The sequence below is a fragment of the Lepidochelys kempii genome, chromosome 2 (genome assembly GCF_965140265.1).
Source record: "Lepidochelys kempii isolate rLepKem1 chromosome 2, rLepKem1.hap2, whole genome shotgun sequence".
Classification (NCBI taxonomy): Eukaryota; Metazoa; Chordata; order Testudines; family Cheloniidae; genus Lepidochelys; species Lepidochelys kempii.
Genome location: NC_133257.1, coordinates 192,105,723 through 192,126,823, shown reverse-complemented (window position 1 = coordinate 192,126,823; position 21,101 = coordinate 192,105,723). Strand labels below are relative to the sequence as shown.

General features: G+C 40.7%; 1 protein-coding gene across 11 annotated transcripts in view; it reads left to right on the top strand.

Annotated features, from left to right (window-relative positions):
- The window catches only part of NEK11 (NIMA related kinase 11), a 199,655-nt gene that overhangs the window by 137,039 nt on the left and 41,515 nt on the right, over positions 1-21,101 (top strand). For 10 of the 11 annotated variants that reach the window (XM_073333276.1, XM_073333268.1, XM_073333269.1 and 7 more), the window contains 2 exons: positions 6,667-6,809; positions 13,933-13,993. In XM_073333276.1, the coding sequence (XP_073189377.1) occupies positions 6,667-6,809; positions 13,933-13,993 (204 nt within the window). The remainder of the gene's footprint in view (positions 1-6,666; positions 6,810-13,932; positions 13,994-21,101) is intronic. The other variant, XM_073333277.1, reaches the window with a different exon arrangement.

Here is a 21,101-nt window from a genome sequence, read left to right as displayed (position 1 = left end):
TCACACTACGGTGTTAAAAATAGCAGTGTAGATGGACCTGCTCAGGCTCTGAGACCCACCCACCTCACTGGGTTTTAGAGCCCAAACAGGAATATCTATGCTGCTATTTCTAGCACAAGGCCAAGCCTGTAGACCTGGGCTTGGAGTCTCACTGCCACAGGTATTTTGCATGTAGAAGGAAGAGTAAATATACTGCAGGTGCTTGGGGGGTGGGGTGGGGTGGGGGGTGGATATGCATTCATGTGCTCAAACAGATAATTGTGTGCATATTTATATATATGGATAATGGTAGATACTTGGTTTATGGAGCAACACACAAACCCTGATTTTTATAAAGATTCCTGGAGAGATCCATGATCTCAAAATCCAAATGTTGGATTAAAAACTGTTATACCAATTTTAAAAACTGGTGACCAAACAAATTTTGGATATCTGGGATTTACCCTCGTACCGTTCACAAGCCTTTACTCCATCTGGGGGTTGGACACAACATGGAAGTGATAACCCCAGAAGGAAACTGTGATATGCCTGATATTGCATGTGCAATTAAGCTTAACTTTCCATGGGGGAAAAATGACAAACCCCATTTTTACAGGTGGTTATACTCTCTCAACGTGATCCTTTGAAATGTGCCTTCATGTGCTGAACATCTTGTATATTTTTTTCATGCTTGTGATGACTGAGAATAGCATACCACAGTTTGGGTCATTCTCTACACCATTTCGTTTCCTTGTTTACAAATCATTAAGACATTGATTTTCTTTCCTTAGGCAAAGGATCAGGAGTACATCATGCCACAGATTTAAATTGCATGAGAAGCTCTCAGCTTCCGATCTGAAAGTCACTTTTTGCCTGATTCTGAGCTGCTCTAAGGGCCAAAAGGTGCTCAGTGAAAGGCTGTAATACATGGCAGCCTCCTGCTGCTACTTGTGGACTGCTCTGTAGCCTGGAGCAATCTAGAATCACCACAGTGGTATGCACTGTAGAGACACTCCTCTTGTCCCTGGCTCTACCTCCAGTACGCCTGCCGCAGCAGGGCTTGCAATGGAGGGGCAGCATAGGGCTATCTACAGTGACCCTATATAGGACCTGCGCCAGGGAAATGCTTCTCTGGTTCCTTGGGGGCTGTTATGGCCCTATACAGCAACAATGACATGGTGGCATATAGAGAGCGCAGTGGGGTGAGAATCTCCCCTCCAGTGCTGCAAGGTTCATTTCCAATTTAAGATCAGAGCATGACCTGTGAGGGAGATTCTAGCTTGTTCCTGTGTTTCAGAGGCATTGCGAGGCAATGAGGGGTATACGATGTGATACTTTTTAAGGGCCATGTTCTCAAAGGTGCCTCACCCTATCCTTTGTTAGTGTGCATTATCACTTGTGCGTTCATGTAGAATTTACATGTCCTAGGACCCATTTATGGATGCAAAGAGAACACAAATGTGTTTATATGCATAAGTTCAACCATGTGAGTGCGCAAGTGATAGTCCACAAAACGTGTGCTCACACTAATGTGCAAAACTTGTATGCACAAAGTCGCATGCACATAAATGGAGGCCAGGTTTTGAGAATTGTATCCTAAATGTTTCAGAGTAACAGCCGTGTTAGTCTGTATTCGCAAAAAGAAAAGGAGTACTTGTGGCACCTTAGAGACTAACCAATTTATTTGAGCATGAGCTTTCGTGAGCTACAGCTCACTTCATCGGATGCATACCGTGGAAACTGCAGCAGACTTTATATATACACAGAGAATATGAAACAATACCTCCTCCCACCCCACTGTCCTGCTGGTAATAGCTTATCTAAAGTGATCATCAGGTGGGCCATTTCCAGCACAAATCCAGGTTTTCTCACCCTCCACCCCCCCACACAAATTCACTCTCCTGCTGGTGATAGCCCATCCAAAGTGACAACTCTTTACACAATGTGCATGATAATCAAGTTGGGCTATTTCCTGCACAAATCCAGGTTTTCTCACATCCCCCCCACCCCCATACACACACAAACTCACTCTCCTGCTGGTAATAGCTCATCCAAACTGACCACTCTCCAAGTTTAAATCCAAGTTAAACCAGAACATCTGGGGGGGGGGAGTAGGAAAAAACAAGAGGAAATAGGCTACCTTGCATAATGACTTAGCCACTCCCAGTCTCTATTTAAGCCTAAATTAATAGTATCCAATTTGCAAATGAATTCCAATTCAGCAGTTTCTCGCTGGAGTCTGGATTTGAAGTTTTTTTTGTTGTAAGATAGCGACCTTCATGTCTGTGATTGCGTGACCAGAGAGATTGAAGTGTTCTCCGACTGGTTTATGAATGTTATAATTCTTGACATCTGATTTGTGTCCATTTATTCTTTTACGTAGAGACTGTCCAGTTTGACCAATGTACATGGCAGAGGGGCATTGCTGGCACATGATGGCATATATCACATTGGTGGATGTGCAGGTGAACGAGCCTCTGATAGTGTGGCTGATGTTATTAGGCCCTGTGATGGTGTCCCCTGAATAGATATGTGGGCACAATTGGCAACGGGCTTTGTTGCAAGGATAAGTTCCTGGGTTAGTGGTTCTGTTGTGTGGTATGTGGTTGTTGGTGAGTATTTGCTTCAGGTTGCAGGGCTGTCTGTAGGCAAGTTTCAAATGTTGTTCAGTTTCCCCAAGGTTTTCATTCATAGACATGGAAAAAGTGCCATGTTTTGTAATGAATATTTTCAGATCTGGGGTGATGGGAGAGTTGTTTTCCTTTGATCCTGGTGAGGTTTTTGATAATCTATAGCAGCTTGCAGATAAGGATCTCACTGTATTTTGTGAAGATTGGTAAACTGAGGCACAGAGAGGTTAAGGCCCAGCTCCTCAATGGTATTTAGCTGCCTAACTCCCATTGTTTTCAATGAGAGTTAGGTCCCAAAATACCCTTGAGAAACTAAGCCGAAGTGACTAGCCTAAGATGATCACAGTGAGAAAGTGTCTTGGAGAAGAAGAATTCTCAGCAGGTCTTCTGACATCCTGTCCCAGGCTCTAACTGCTTCTTTATGTTAATAGAGGCTCCCTAAAAAAAACCTGCTGACAACAAGATTACATTCTTTTTACTGTCCATTACAGATGTGCATCTACTAGTTACAGTCCTATGGTAGGGCACAGCCACCATAGATTTTTTTTTTAAATATATAAATGAACTCACCCATTGGCTCTTAAATGCATGGGAGCTTCTGAATGCAATATTAATACATTAGTTATAAGCCTGGCTTCAGGGTAAGAGAAAATTAAATCTATTAATCAAGGAGTGTTTTTTACCTCACTGAAGGAAACTGCTGTTGTCACAAGGGGATCATACTACCTAGAGAAGGCGCTTAGCAATTTGGCAAACAAAGTCATACAAGTTTTTACATTCTCTGTTTTCTGCAAAGTTTATCTTTTTGCAAAATGAGTTAATTTATAGTTAGGGCCCTACCAAATTCACGACTATGAAAAACACATCATGGACTGTGAAATCTGGTTTCTGCCTGTGAAATCTGGTCTCTTGCGTGCTTTTACTCTATACTATACAGATTTCACAGGGGGAGACCAGGGTTTCTCAAATTGGGGGTCCTGACCCAAAAGGGAGTTGTGGGGGGGTCACAAGGTTATTTTAGGTGGGTTACAGCATTGCCACCCTTACTTCTCCACTGCCTTCAGAACTGTTTGGCCAGAAAGCAGCGGCTGTTGGCTGGGCACCCAGCTTGGAAGGCAGCGCCCTGCCAGTAGCAGCACAGAAGTTAGGGTGGCAACACCATCCCATGCCGCCCTTACTTCTGCACTGCTGCCCTCAGAGCTGGGCAGCCGGAGAGTGGCGGCTGCTGACTGAGGGCCCAGTTCTGCAGGCAGCAGCGCAGAAGTAAGGATGGCCGCACCATCCCATCCTTCCTTCTGCGCTGCTGCTGGCAGCAGCTCTGCCTTCAGAACTGGGCTCCCGGCCAGCAGCCGCCGCTCACCATTGCCCAGCTCTGAAGGCAGGGCCGCTGCCAGCAGCAGTGCAGAAGTAAGGGTAGCAATACCGCAACCCGCCTACAATAACCTTGTGACCCCCCCCCCACTGACTCCCCTTTGAGTCAGGACTCCTACAATTAAAACACTGTGAAATTTCACATTTAAATAGCTGGAATCATGAAATTAACTATTTTTAAAATCCTATGACACTGAATTTGACCAAAATGGACAGTGAATTTGGTAGGGCCCGACTTACGGTTTAATTTGATAAAATTACAGCATTCATTGCACAACCCTAAATGTTTTTGAGTTGATTTTTTTTTTGTTTTTGGTCCACCTTTTAGTATTTCAGTAGTAATAAAGAGAAATGTAAGGTATTGTTAATTATTCAGAACTACTTTCACTTTCGCTCAAACATTTACGAACATTAAGTCTCTCAGTGTCTCCATGAGGCACTGTGGTTGCTCTTAAAACTCAATTTTCTCTGTCACAGCATCTGAGATCCCGCAGTTATTGTAAATGTAGGAAAATTCTGTAGCATCTCAAGATAGCCTGGGTGACACTTGGTAAATATTGGGGTTTTTTAAAATATTTTTAAGGTCTCGATTACTCAAACCATCCTTATTCAGCAAAGCATTTAAACGTGTTTCACTTGAAGGAGGTGCTTTGCTGAAGTACAGCCTTCATGGGAACAACATAGCTAGTAATAGCCACATTTTCCAGATGAGGAAGTTGAGTCACAGGGACGTGAAGTGACTTGTCCTAGGGAAGCACAAGTCCGTGGCAGATCTAGAATTAGTGCACTAGTATACCTGGCTTCTAGCCAGTGCCAAACGGCAATTAACACTATAGCAGAGAAATATAATCCAGGAAGGCTAATTTCTAGTCCTTTCCTCTAATACTAGGCTGCCCGCACTGAATTATTATCATAGTATTCCACAGCTGCTCCTGAGAAGGGCTATTTCTCTGCGTACAGTATTTTAAAGGAAAATTTTTGGTATCCTACTGTCACTCAATGTCATAACAATAAATTGATATTTGAAGCTAGAAAGGGCCAAGATGCTTAACTGTAAATTACTGTAACGTCATTGTGGCTATGCTGATTTCCATCTGCAAGTCTATATTTCTTGGTCAGTCTAATCTCTTCTAAAGGAGTAACTTTTTGATGGAATGTAAACAGGGTTACTCTAAGTGGTACTACACTGACATAAAATAAACTTTAACCACAATTCATTAAAAATGATCAATGTGTTTTTAAACTGTTCCATTTGGATGGTTTAAGTAAGGATCTGAAAATAAGAGAGGCCATTGAAGAGTTGTCATTTTGATTTGAAAAAAGCTGCCTAAAGGTCATAAGAAGGAGCATCAAGGTTAAAGCTACATTTTGTCTGATGCACAAGCTGAAGGAAGCTTCCCAGCTAAAATATCTCTAATACTACTTTCCATCCCTAGTATATATTTTCTTGTTTTATATATTTGATTTGCATCCAAATGCTGACACAGCTCCACTTGGGTTTTTCAGTCTTGCAACATTTATGCAGGCAGCACAATAGCAGCATGCTTCATTGCCACAGTTTATTTGAGGGGTTTTTTAATTCTCCCCACTTTCTAAAGAAGAATGTTGAAGTGGTATTTAATTTTTCAGTGTGTGGACCTCCAAGAAAAAAGAACTTTACCAACAAAATAATTATTATTCAGTTATTGCATTGACCTGCTTCAAATTGTCTTTCTAAACAAATAGTGAGAGCCGCACTGCACTTAAAAAAACTATCTAAAATGTGGAATATACTCACTCCTTATGATAAAAAGGAAAAAAAATTGAAGATATATTATTTTGTCTGGGTGGGGTGAGCAGAGACTCCTCCTTTCAATAAGGGGCTCATAATTGTATTAAGTTCATTTATATTACATGCATGTGTGCGCACACATGAATTCACTTGAACTATGTTATATATTAACTAATTCTTGGAATGTGTAGAGTTCTTTTTTTTTGCTTATTGTTCTTTAAAAAGAAAGCTCATCAATCAGTCCTGGTACTATTATGTATCTGCTCTTGTAATGGAAAACTGTTCTGCTTTCCCATCCCCTGAGTGATAATTTATCCCATTTTCACTTTACCTAAGTGGATTTTTAACACTGAATTGCTGAGACCCCAAAATTATCAAAGGGCTGGCGTCATGCCATACCCAAATCCTACTCCTGCTTCTGCATCCCTTTCAGATCTGTCTGGATTACCATTTTTGGACCTGTTTTAACTCCAGATCATTTCCAATTACTGGTAATTCAAGTACACTAAGGGCTTGTCAACACAGCACGGCAAAGTGCTCTAAAGGGTTGTGATTTGTAAAGCGCTCTAACTGCCCCATGTAACCCCTGCCAGCATGCTGTAAAAGGTACCTAGTTTGCATTAACCTAGGTACCTTTTAGAGCATGCCAGCAGGGTCTCCGTGGGAGAGTTAGAGTGCTTTACAGATCACACCCCTCTAGAGCGCTTTGTCACGTCGTGTAGAGAAGCCTTTATAGGGCTGTAAATGCTCATCTACACATAGCAAACATATTTCAAGACACAAACATTTGTGGAGTGTCTAGACTAGCATTTATTGATGTTTAATTTGCATTGATTCACAACAGGACTTAAAACAAGACCCTGGAATGGAGATTTAAAAGAATTTATCTAACTACAAACTCTTACTCCATTCCAGAGATCCCTGAAGATCCACAAATCGCAGAAGAATATTATAATGATGTGTTTGATTCTTGTTCAGAAACAAGTGAAGAGGAGGAGCAGAGTGAGGAGGAGGAGAATATGGAAGTATCACAGACTGTCTCTAAAACAAATCAACAGGTATACATGCTTTTTTGTGTAAAAAGCATATGTGCAGGTGCTAATTTTTCCAGTTAAAATAGCAAATAGTAAAATACCAAAGTTTCTAATCCTGAAAGGTTACTGACTTTGAGAACTATGGGTGTTTGGTGCCTCTTGAAATCATTTGGGGGGGGGGGGGGGACAGGGGGGAAATGAGGGAGAGAGTGAGTGAGAAACTCTTGCATCACTTCAACATTAGGGGTAAAATTTCCAAAGGTGTCTTCGGGACTTAGGAGTCTGAGAATAAAATTTTCAAAAATGTCATGGGCACTTAGGAGCCCAAGTCTCATTGAAAGTGAATGGGCTGTAGACTCCTAAATGCCTAAGTCACTTCTGAAAGTGAGTTTTAGCTTCCTGAGTCTCTTAAGAGCTTTTGAAAATTTTATACTAGACCTTCAACCTATGTGTTGTATGCATTTGAATTATAGTATCTGTTTTTAATTTCAATTGCAAGCTCTTGATGGGACTGTGACTTTTTACATTTTTTATGGAACCAAACATACTGCTACTGATAAACAAATTATAAATAACTTCTAACTCGATGATTGCCCCAAACTGTAGTTTTCCTTCTTAAGACACAAATAAGGTTGCTTGCTATTTAGTAGGGAAATAACTGCCTTTCTAACACTGTGTTAGGGAATCAGGAATCTATGCCATCAGTTAAACTTGGGTTTAAAATGTACAAAACAGTTTTACTTCTGATCTGGACTGGAATGTCCAAGTATTAAACAGAAACCAAGGTACCATTCAAATTAAACACAAAAGAAGGTGATAGGTTTTCAATTGTGTTTTCCTGCAGAGAAAGTTTTAAACAAGAAATTGTCTTAAAAAAACTTACTGGAAATCAAAATAGTCTTAAGACTGTGAAAACAGCCCTTGATCAGATAGATATGTCCTTTCAAAGAAATGAAGCTCCTTCCCACATTGTTTTTACTGCAGATGTATGAACATTCAGAAGCAGTATGTGTATCCTGTTAAAGCTGCCGGGCAGTGATCTTACAAAGTAATAATTAGTCAATCAAAAATCAGTGGAATATGTCAGGGAATGCTTTTGATATGATTGTTCAGGATCTGTAGTCTGCAGGGGCTATGTAGACTGAATCTAACAGTGGTGCATAAGCCACTCAGTTGCTTGAAAAAATCCATCATAATGTACTCCCAAAAATATACTATTGCTCACTTTCATAGCCCTTACTGTATTTTTCTTCTTAGCGCTACGCTGTGTTTTCATTTGACTTTCATCCACGATGTCAGAGAGTTCTAGCATAAAGTGTCAGTCAATAGTGGTTTTGAACATGAAGACTGCTCCTTAGAATTAACAAAAGACAGCAGGTATAAATAGAGTTCTTCATGATGCAGAGTAAATTGGGTATTGGCAGGTCCGATGTAGGCAGAGTGACATTTAGTCATTCCTTGGTGATTCAAAAGTCAATGACAAGAGCAAGTATTGGCGCTTCGGAGAAATGTTGAATTGACACCCCTTGTCAGATTCTGACCCCTCCATCTACATATGCCTATTTGTTTGCCCCTACAGGGCACACACACAGATTCTGTTCACATTATGGAAAGATGCGTGTGCATAATGAGAGGAGAGCACACCCTGTAATATCCACTTTTTTAGCACTGCCTCTGTCAAAGAAGTAACTTCTTTTTTCCTTTGGTTTCCCCCCCCCCATACCAGCATCCTTGTTGTGGCAGAGGCTGATCCCGTTTCAGAATATTGTTAATACAATCAAACTTTCACTTTTCAGGGGGGGAAAATGCTGAATTTTAAATTTTCCATTTTACAAGTGAAGAATTGGGAACTGGGCCTGATCCAAAGCCCACTGAGGTTAATGGGAGTCTTTCTATTGACTTCACTGGACTTTGGGTCACACCCAATAGGAGTAAAACTAAAATTTTTTTTTGGTAGAATCTGCCTTCCTGGTAAATTTCAGGGACTGCTTCTGCTCCCACTGATTTTAATGGCAAAACTCCCATTGATTTCCATGGGAGTACAATTGGACCCTTAATGTGGAGTGAAGCCCTTTTGATATATCGTTCATACCCTTCCTTCTTTGAAATAACCTGAAAAAATACAACCATCAGTGAAGTGGTTTGGATGTGTGTTTTTAAATGTGTTGTACTGTGTTACCTGTGAACTCCTACAGAGCCTTCATTCTGTAAGAAGTTTACCTTCATAGTAGCAGTAGTGGCATTGTACTTCACCGGGTAGTGGCCTGTTCAATAAATCCTTGATTACATGCATGGGGCATAACTCCATTTCACCTAAGGGAGTAGGGTATGCAGAGGAGCTCTGCATCTTGGCTGCCATTTGGGATGGGTTCAGTGTCCCAAACCTCTGCTTAATTCTCCTGCCCAAAGCCAGTTTACTCAGCTTTTTTGTGCAGGGGAGAGGGAAGATTTAACCTTTAATGAATCTGACAGTTACTTTTCCAGGCTTCTGGCTCCCTGATGATCTTATACATGTATTTGTTCAAGGAACACTGATTTTTCTAATTGCATGAGAGCTAACAAGGACAAATAGCAGGGGAATCTGAAAACTTTCTTTAAAAATCATCAGCAAAAAATGTTGCTGTTCAATAAAAGTTCCATGTTGGCTTTAATTTAGCTGAAGCAATAATGGACACACTCCATTTCAGTTGATCGAATAGAATATCAGGGTTGGAAGGGACCTTAGGTCTTGCTTCTTATGCTTGCTTTTGGTGCTAATGCTAATATAGGACTTGTCTGCAATGATTTGGTAAGGCAAAAGTCTAGTTAATTCTATACATTAGCTTCCTATTTTGAATGGTGGCTTAGACTCCAGAGCCAGGTCAGCAGCTGGTGTAAATTGCTATACCTCTGTGAGCTTCATCAGAGCTGTGCTGAATTACACCAGTGAGAACTGGACTCAACATATGAGATACAATAACAAACTTGACTTTGTTCTGCATATACAAACCTTTGCAGTATGTTTTAATATGCCAATAAACCAGACTTGGTAGACTATGGGTGTTGGCAGACTGTGCTGTTGTCAACCCAAGAAGTGCTCCATTAGATTCCTAATGCATGCCTTGGCATAGACTGTTGCTGTTAGAATACGATTCTTTATTTTTACATTTAACTTGTCTATGCATTCGTCCAGGATAGCTTCTATGCATGGAAGAGCCCTTCCATGTTCATTTGCAAAGCCCCTTACTGCTCCTCATTTAGGGCTTTGCCTTCTCAGCAAAATAGGTATATATATTTTTTACATTGAGGTAACTCTCTTGATGTCTCCACTCAGATTTTACAAGACACAGGTAGTTTTTTACTTCAGTGTAGCTAACTGAAATCAACCGTATTACCTCTCCCCTGCACTCAGCTAATTAAGATTGACCTTGACTACCTACATCGAGGCAAAAACTACAGTACCTTTGATTCACCAGGATTTTAAAAACACACCATTTTTGCAAGGAAGACATAGCTCCAAAGGGTACGTCTACACAGGGGTAAAAGACCAATGGTACCACCACATATTGCAGGGTTCAGGGTCCAGGGCTAAAAATTACTGTGGATCCATTCAGGCTCAGATTGGAGCCCAAGCTCTGGGGCCTTCCACCCTCACTGTGTCTTAGAGCTTGGACTCCAGCCTGAGCCAAATATCTACACAGCAATTTTTCAGCCCCAGACCCTGAGCCATGTGAGCTTGAGTCAACTGACCCAGGCCAACTGTGGGGGTTTTTTAATCCCTGTGTTGACTTACCCTAAGTCTCTCTTGAAGATCTGTTGTGAGGTCTACAGAAAATGTGCTACCTGATAATGACATGCTAGAGGATCCATTTGGGAATAGTTAACATAATCTCATATAGGTCGTGCCTAGCTCCTTACCCAGCCATTGATCTGTCTGTCTTTAGAGTGTCCATTCCTTGGGAACTTCTTTTCACTGTTGGTGCTACTGGAAATACACAATTATATAAAAACTCGATTTGTGGGGATACAGTTGGGCACTGTATCCTTCCAGTAGTTCCTAGTAGACAAAGAAAACAAGGAGACAGTTATAAACACTTTCCCCTGCAATTTTGAATATATTCCTTGTGTGTTAAATTTTTTTTAGAACCTCATTTCCTTTTTTTAAAAAGAGCTCACTCGTCATTGATACCTCCCTGATCCCAGATGAGTGAATTTAAGCCCATTAAGAATATTAAACACTTCCCTTTTTAACTTTGACAGCAGAAAATGATTTCAAAGCAGCTCCTTAAACTGCGGTTGAAAAGGCATCTTAGTGTTTTGGGGTTTGGGTAGTTTAAAACTGTCACTTTTCTCCTCTCACCATATGCCTGCAGTCATCCTGAGCAATGAAGAAGTATATAGTAGTGGGGAACTGTCTGGATACCCATAACCTGTTCATTTCCAGGCCTGAACATTTTGGGGATTGGAGGGTTCTGATTATGTAGGTTTTATGTTGAGAGCATCTTTTTTTTTATTGAGGAGGGGTGGGGTGCGCGATCTGGACTTCACTGAAACTCACCTTTCCATATTAACTCTTGCTAGCAAAGTGTTTTTTTGTTTGTTTGTTACTCCATTAGGCTACTGTACACACAGGATACTGTACTGGTGCTTTAGTATATCAATTATATGCTTTAACCAAGGGTTAGCAATAATTTGGAAAATCATTTCATCTTAGTAGCTTCGGGACACACCAAATGTATAAAGAAGGGATGGTGGGCAAAGCAAAATGATCAATAATGCAACACAAAAACTTTTAGCAAAATACAAAGTTTCTGCTGAAAAGCAATATAACCTCAACTTACATGCAAAAGGCTCTTTTCTCCATAACGGTTCATTTCTTAACCAAGGGAGGTTCCACCCCAATGAAGCCATGCTTCCTACCTGGGCCAGGAATGGGATCAAAACTTAATATATTGCCTTCATCTTACGTATATTGCTGCCAGACACAGTAGGAACGACTGTCAGAATTCAGCTACCAACCTGGATGTTTCCTCTAGATGTCTCCTCAGACTCTAGAGCCAGACCTTCAGCTGGTGTAAATCAGCATAGGTCCACAGACTTCCTCAGAGCTGTGCTGATGTGTCCCAGTGAGAACTGGACTCAACATGTCTCTTCGAGATACAGCAACAAACCTCATTTTGTTCTGCATATAAAACCCCATACAGTATGTTTCCATATGGCAGTAAACCAGACTTGGTAGGTCCTGGGTGCTGGCAGACTGTCAAAGGGTTTACAGCAAGCTTGTCTGTAAACAGCTGAAATAGACCTCTGAATCCCCACAGCAGAGCAGAAATTTTATTCTCTCCCCCCCTTCTCGTCTCCCTTTTTTTAAAAAGTAAGGCCTTGTCTACATGGCAAGGGAGTATGCAGCAGCCATGGTGTGAATCTACAGCGCTTTAGCCTGCTGCACACTAACTTGTTGTGTGGATCCTGCTATCACACATGACAAGTTCCGTACCTCAAAGTTCCGAACCACAAGTTCCGTACCTATGAAATTTTGTGTGCTGTAGGAGAGTCCATGCAATGAGTTAGTGCATGGCAAGCTAGTACGCTCTAGAGTCATACTCTGGCTTGCAGTACACTAAAACTCCACGTAGGAAAGTCATAAGTTTGTTACTGGTGAGAAGTGCTGGTTTGACACACTTATTTACATACAGAACAGATACAGCGTTGGCAGCAGTATTGCAGATTTCCCCACAGTATCTAGTCAATCTGTCTCAACCCTCATGTGAGGGACTACCCAGGTGAAAGGATAGTTCAACCACCACTGAATCCTCAGTTTCTTTGCTAACACAGATACCATTTAATGCCCTACAAATCTAACTTTAAAATATCAGTCTGTTTCAGATATAAGAGCATTAAACAGCTTAAGGCCATAAAAAATTAAATCCTGCTTAATCCTAAAAGCTCTCACTTGAGCACAAACAAGCATTAACCAGCTAAAGATTGCCAGTTTAACTTGGCAAGTAGTCAGTGAAGCATGGCTATTAGCCATCTGCTAGTATTTGAAATACTTAGTAGAGTACCAAAAGCAGTTTGTGTACAACAGCCATTCCCCCCACCCCCACAGGAGCCTAGAATGGACAGTTTAGTAAGATGTTGAAACTTAAAATAGCATGCCAGTCTTAAAGTTTGAAGGTAATTCCATGTGGCTAGTATAGTTTGTTTTACACAATACTATAATTTATTTCTTACATGGGACACTGATTTAAATTTAAATTTTAGAATCATTGATATACAGTTTTAAAATATTGTGGATGAAATCCCGGTCCTAGCAAAGTTTTGCCATTGACTTTAATGGGACCAGGGTTTTGTCCTGTAGCTTTAAATAGTACGAAAATGCCACACTTTTAAATAGCATACTGTAACCTGTCTTGAAAATTGCACTTAGAGTTTACCTCTTGACTTCAGAAGAAAATGTTAATTTCTCACTGAAACACGCCCTGCTATGTCCTTTACATTCAGGACTTCAGCTTATCTTCACCAAAGTGCATGAATAATTCTTGGAGGAATCGGGGCCATAATTGCAGAAAACTCTGGTCTGTTTATCTAGTGCTTCAAATTTAAAAAGCTATAATCTTTTTTCTTAAAGTAAAAAATCCCCAATTCGTAATTGCAGCTACAAATTATAATATTTTTTCTATGAGATGTAGACAGGTAAAACATGAGGTATTAATTCCTTATGGCATCTGCCACAGGCCTTGGAAACTTTGGAATCATTAAGGTGCTCTCATTTTCCCCTGCTCAGCATGATATTACTTTAGATATCTCAGGACTAATTAATTTTAAATGCTGATGTTTTTGCTGAGATTGCAAGTGATACTAAACAGCAACACAAATGCTATAAAGCATCCTGCATATTTGTTGTACATGTTTGCAGTTCTGTAAGGCAACTAACGTCAGAAAATCATTCTCTAATGTCACCCGAAACTTGACACTTGGGAGCAAAAAAAGTAGAAAATTGTCTATATTTTTTTACAATTTGGAGTTCCAGTGTTGATGTCAGTAGGATTGCTCAGAGTAGGAAACTCCTTGACAGTAAGTGTTTTCAGGATCACACTCTTAGTGTAGAATGTTAAACATTCTAATGTTCTAATTTTAATATTCTTTCTCATTCTTCCACATCCAGGACAGTGATGTCAAGGCAATGGTCAGGTATTTGGAGAACGTCCTGAATAACAGCTCTCTAGGTGAGATGATGTCTCGTCTCCAGAACAAATAGTAATATTTACTAAAGTCTTCTGCAGTCTTTATGGTCTGCACTCAGCTCACTCCCTTTTCAATCCAACTGCTTTAAGGTGATTTTATAAAAAGTGACCTTCTTTAAAATTGCCTCTTTTGTCAACTCCACAAAGCATCAAATGCAACTGCACATAAAGATGACATTGTTTTGCTATCATGTTGTGAAATGGACAGAAAGCGTTATGGATAGTAAACTGAAGCATATACTGGTGGTGTACATAAGAAAAAATTTTTGAAAACTAGATATCGGAAGACTTTCTCCTCCAAAGAAAAAAAAAATCTTTAAACCGGCCATATGTAAAGAAGCAGGTTGTTTTCACTTAGGCCAAAAGGAGAGTGACCATGGAGTTCAGTTGTAAAGTGAAAGTTGTTAGGCATTAAAAAGTCTGAAGTGTCTTATTGCTCTCATTTTCCTAGAGTGGAGAAAAGATTTTGGTGCTTTAGGGATAAAACCCTGTTTTAAAATTTATTTTTAGAATGGACCAACTCTAGTCTGCTAAAGCTAATTAGCAATTTATTACAAGATATGAGAGAGAGAAAGAGATTGCCCAGATGAAAAATACTGCATTTGTGTATTTGTGACTGCAAGAAAAAGAAAAATAACATGTTTCAAGTTACAGTATTTATGAGCTTCATGACATTACTTGTGATTGGATATTTTCTTCCATTCCTCCTCCCTCATCAGTGATCTCAGCATTGTCAAGTGAATAAGATACAGATCTGGGAGTCTAGAGGCCAGTGTTCTATTTCTGGCTCTGCCATTGACTTGCTGTGAGAACTTGGGCAAGTCACTTTATCTGTGTGTCTCGCATTCTGCTTCTGTAAAATGGGGATAATAAGACTTATCCTTGTAAAGAACTTCACAATTTTCAGATGAAAAGTGCAGTATAGCTAACGTGTAGTGCAGTATAGCTTATGCTAATTGTGCTTAAAATAAAGTAAGTGGGGCTATGTCCAATCAAAAATTGATTAACATTAAACATTAATGATTAACATTAAAATTTGATTAAGACAAAATGTGGTAATTTGCTTTATATCATGTGAAAGGATTTATTTTTATAATCTTTACTAGAATTCTGTAGATATGAGCACATAATATAATGATAGAAAAGGCAATTAAAGTTCGTTTTTGTTTTTTTTTAATTCACCCAGGATTGGAACGAAAACAATATTTTCTTTAATAGACTGTGTCACTCTTGGCAGATATGTAATAACAATTGATTCCTAAGGTTGCAAGATTTTAGCTCCAAAGTCTCTCTTTCAAATCCTAGTTATGAATTTTCAATTTCTTAGAAGTTAAAAGTAAAGTTTAAATGAGGGAAGAATATTAGGTTGAGACTGGCACTGTTGCTTGTCCTAAAGAACACAGGATAGATACATTTTTATTTCTGCTCCTAATAGATCTGAGTAATGAACTTTTAAGTTGTTGAAATATGTCTGACAAGTTCTGTCTTGAAGGTTAACACCGTTCTCCAGGCAGTGGTAATAACTAGATTTGTGTGATCTATTTTAAACAAATATAAGTGATAATGATGAAAGAGAAATCTGTTAACGTCTATTTTATCGTTATTTGCTCAATGTCCAGTAAGGGTATTAAAAAATGTATTCTCTTAAGCAGAGGCAGCGCTAGCCCATTTGGAGCCATCAGCAGGAATATTTTGAGGGGCTACCCCCGCACAACACATGCTTAAAAAAGCAAATAGGGGACCCCATTGAGCTGGTCAGGGCCCTAAGCAATTGCTTAGTCTGCTTATGCCTAGAAACAGCTCTGCTCTTAAGCTCTTCAAATATAAAGCTACAAAGTTGCAGAGGGAACTACCTTTTAACGTAAACTTACTATAGTTTCCATTCTATGGTAGACATGCTAATTAGAAGAGTCACTTAAATAAGATATTTCTTCTTTAGCTAGGTTGTGAAAACCAGAAATGTCAAGATTTCAATCCAAGGAAAAGAAGTCTTATATCATAAACAGAAGTCATTAGTAAGGCTATAATTTAGTCATGGGTATTTTTAGTAAAAGTCATGGACAGGTCACGGGCAATAAACAAAAATTCATGGCCCATGACCAGTCCATGACTTGACTTAGACCTTAGTCCATCCCATGCTTTGCTGCACATTGGACTACCCACACTTGCCATCCTTGCCTGTCAACTGCCCATCTCTCCAAATCTTCCATTTCAAGTTAAGGCGCTTGATGTCATTTAGAACTGTTCGTTTCCATGTTGTTCACAATCTTCCTCTTTCTTCTTGCATTTTCTTGCTTCCATTCAAGGGCAGTATTTGGTAAGCATTTTTTCCATTCTCAGCACATCTCCCAGCCACAGATGTCGTCTTTTGTAGATTATTTGTGAGAGGATACCTTGTCCAGTCATTTTTCTGACTTCTTCATTCATCTTCCTATCTCTGTTATTCTCAATATTCTTCTCAGACACTTGTGATGAAATGCATCCAGCTTTTGCATATCTTTCCTGGTAAGTTGCCATGTCTCACTGCTGTATGTTGTGATGGTGATAACAATTTCTTTTTACACATTCAGTTTTGTCTTGAGGGAGATGTTTCTGAGTCTTCCAAATGCAGCATTTGCCTTCCTGATTCTTCTTGTTTCCTCGGAACTAGTACCATGTTGGCTGATAGTATTTCCAAGATTCATAAAATTGTCCACCTTCTCCAGTTTCTCTTCTTCAGTTTGATTTCTGTCCCTATGGTCCCCATTAACATGATTTTACATTTGTTTGCATTGTATCTCAAACCTCTCTTCTCCATTACTACTTTTACTTGGTTTGTGCATTTTTGTAGTCCATTGGCATCTTCAGCAATAAGAGCGATGTCGTCAGCAAAGTCTAGATCAAATAGCCTTGAATTGTTCCATTTTAGGCCATATGTATCACTGTTGCATTGTTCTAATGCATAGTCGATGACTAGCATAAACAAAAAGGAAGACAAGATGCACGCCTGTGCCTTACACCTGTCTTGATGCTGAATGGCTTACTCAATCCATTTTAATGTAGCATTTTGAATTGGTGTAGAATGCCTTCATAATGTTAATTAATTTTATTGGAATTCCAATAAGTTCCACAATTTTCTGCATTGTTTCTCTGTTTACACTATCAAATGCCTTTTGAAAGCCCACAAAATTGATAGCAAGACTGCCTTGGAATTCAATTGTGTTTTCAATAATCCGTCTGAGGGTGAAAATAGCATCTGTGCATGATCTTCCTTGTCTAAATCCCAATTGTTGTTCATGTAGGATGGTATCCATCTTTCTTTTCGTTCTGTTCCCGAGGACTGCTGCTAATACTTTCCCTGTGACAGGTAGAAATGTTACTCCCCTCCACTCTGAACAATTGTTTAGATCACCTTTCTTTGGTAACTTGATTATGATACTGAGGGTCCATTCTTCCGGCACTTTCTCCTCTGTCCATATTTTCTTGCACAATGAACAGGGGTACTATATATCCCTGACTAAATCTTAGCTGGGGGTTAGGCAGGCTGCTGCTTGTGGGGGCAGGGGCCAGCAGCACCAGCTGCGAGGGGGCCACCAAGGTCAGCAGCACCAGCTGCCGGGGCCACTGAGCAGCAGCTGCTCCGGCCACCCCTGGGGCTGCCCACCTGCTGCTGCTCCCACTGCCCTGGGACCACTGCTCAGCTGGTTCCCTGGGGCCCACCAGCAATGCCGGTGCAGCTGGCTGTGGGGCTGCCCGAGTGGCTCACTGCAGAGCCGCTCCAGCAGCGGCCGGTGTGGCTGTCCCTGGGGCGGGCTGGTTGGATGGCTCTGGGATCAGCCACACTGGCTGCTGCAGAAGTCATAGAGGTTTCAGGAAGTCATAGAATCCATGACTTCCAACAACCTCCGTGACAGACACGGAGCCCTAGTCATTAGAAATGAGAACCTCACATTTCACTTGGTTTTTTGTCATTTGGGCTTTTCATTTGGGATTTATAATGGGATTAAGTTGAATTGTTTTTCAGGAAGATTTTAAAGTAAAAATATAAAATTTTTCTCTGGCAATGTTTTGTATGAGGTACCATTCCTTATATTACAGTTTCCTGTATTACATATTGTAACACATAAATAAAGCCTTTCACTAAAGTTAGAAAGTGGGATGTGAAAAATCAGGATCCACTTCAGTAAGATCTCTGATGCTCTGAGCAGCTACTAAGTACCATACTTGTCAAGAGTATTCAGAAGTATGCTGGAAGTATTCATACCAGAGTTAATATGTTTGTGTGTCACTGACACAATAATTAGAAATGGGATCCATGGCCTCCGCTCTTCTCACCACCATTTTCATTCTGTGAATTCTCTTCATTTGAATGTGGTTCCAGACTCCATATGACTTTCGCAAAGCAGAATACCTAGTTCACACAGTCACGTGGTAACTTGCACACGACATGGCATTTACAGATTTGGCATGGATTTAATTTAATTAAAGAGCTGTTCTAAAGTGCTATGAATTGTACAGAAATATTGGGAACTGATGCAGATTTTGTGCTGGTCAGAATCTACGGGGACACTTTCATTTTTAAAGCTATCATGAAGCAAATATTTGCAGTTTCACATAGCTCTGTGGAGGTCTAACTAGCACATACCAAGTCAATAGAGGCAATGTTACTGGTGATGCATTAAGTATCATGGAGCAGGTCCTCAAAGAATCAATCCTGAAGCACTTAGAGGAGAGGAAAGTGATCAGGAACAGTCAACATGGATTCACCAAGGGAAGTCATGCCTGACTAATCTAATCGCCTTCTATGATGAGATTACTGGTTCTGTGGATGAAGGGAAAGCAGTGGATGTATTGTTTCTTGACTTTAGCAAAGCTTTTGACACGGTCTCCCACAGTATTCTTGTCAGCAAGTTAAAGAAGTACGGGCTGGATGAATGCACTATAAGGTGGGTAGAAAGCTGGCTAGATTGTTGGGCTCAACGGGTAGTGATCAATGGCTCCATGTCTAGTTGGCAGCCGGTATCAAGTGGAGTGCCCCAGGGGTCGGTCCTGGGGCTGGTTTTGTTCAATATCTTCATAAATGATCTGGAGGATGGTGTGGATTGCACTCTCAGCAAATTTGCGGATGACACTAAGCTAGGAGGAGTGGTAGATACGGTGGCAGGGAGGGACAGGATACAGAGGGACCTAGACAAATTGGAGGATTGGGCCAAAAGAAATCTGATGAGGTTCAACAAGGATAAGTGCAGGGTCCTGCACTTAGGACAGAAGAACCCAATGCACAGCTACAGACTAGGGACCGAATGGCTAGGCAGCAGTTCTGCGGAAAAGGACCTAGGGGTGACAGTGGACGAGAAGCTGGATATGAGTCAGCAGTGTGCCCTTGTTGCCAAGAAGGCCAATGGCATTTTGGGATGTATAGGTAGGGGCATAGTGAGCAGATCGAGGGACGTGATCGTCCCCCTCTATTCAACATTGGTGAAGCCTCATCTGGAGTACTGTGTCCAGTTTTGGGCCCCACACTACAAGAAGGATGTGGATAAATTGGAGAGAGTCCAGCGAAGGGCAACAAAAATGATTAGGGGTCTGGAACACATGACTTATGAGGAGAGGCTGAGGGAACTGGGATTGTTTAGTCTGCAGAAGAGAAGAATGAGGGGGGATTTGATGGCTGCTTTCAACTACCTGAGAGGTGGTTCCAGAGAGGATGGTTCTAGACTATTCTCAGTGGTAGAAGAGGACAGGACAAGGAGTAATGGTTTCAAGTTGCAGTGGGGGAGGTTTAGGTTGGATATTAGGAAAAACTTTTTCACTAGGAGGGTGGTGAAACACTGGAATGCGTTGCCTAGGGAGGTGGTGGAATCTCCTTCCTTAGAAGTTTTTAAAGTCAGGCTTGACAAAGCCCTGGCTGGGATGATTTAATTGGGGATTGATCCTGCTTTTGAGCTGGGGGTTGGACTAGATGACCTCCTGAGGTCCCTTCCAACCCTGATATTCTATGCAATCTATTTTTCAGCGTAAAAGTGGCCGTGAGTAGGGTTTTTTCAGTGTAAAAACTCAGTTTTAGTTTCAAAGGATGAAATTCTGACCCTTTTAAAGTCCGCTTGACTTCACTGGGAATAAAGGGTTTTTACTGGGTCATTATGATTATACTAACAATTCAGTATAGTCCACTATTCGTTTTGGGTTGCCTGTACAGCTGCATACAGGGTAAGTTTTGCATCAGACAGGACAGGGATGGAATCCTCTCTCCATGCTGTTTATATATTTAAAAAAAAAAGCTAAAAAATTGGAGAGGTCTCAGAAGAAAGCCACAGGAATGAATGAAAATTTGGAAATGAAAGACCTAAGGCGTTCAGTCTGTTTAGTTTATAGAAGGAGAAGGTTAGAGGAAATTTGATCACTTTGTATTAGTAGCTGCAAAGGGCAAAGATATTTGATACTGGAGGGCTCTTTAATCTAGCAGGTAAGAGTATAACAAGATCCAGTGGCTGGAAGTTGAAGCTAGAAAAATTCAAACTGAAAATAAGATGCAAATTTTTCAGTGAGGGTAATTAGCCATTGGGACAACTTACTGAAAGATGTGATAAATTCTCTATCACATGAAGTCTTTAAGCTTGGCTGTCTACAAGATATGCTCTAGCTCAACCACAAATTATTGGGCTGGAGGTAGGAATCGCTGTGTGAACTTCTCTGGCCTATGTTATGAAAGAGCTAATCACAATTGTCCCTTCAGGCCTTAAAATCTGTGAATAGATGTGGACCAGAGGATCTGTTACTGTGGAGATCCTCCAGTCCTTCACCATCCAGTGGAGCCAGGGGAAGGAGGGGGAATGCTGAGGCCATAGAGGCTGCTGCTTGGTTACGTGAGGGCAGGGGAGGGTCTTCCCCCATTTTCCCTCTCCAGATGTCCCCAGCAATCAGGCTAGCTAGCTGGGCTGGATGCTGGGGAGGTCATTTGCCCCTAAAATAAACTTAGAAAGCTGTCCATCTTATAGCTTTGAAATGTCTGTGCTCTGAACAGTTTATTTTAAATTATCTGAAGAATCAATAGAGATTTCATTGTGTTAAATAAGTGTGCAATGATTGGCTATTCTCCTTTAGATAGTGG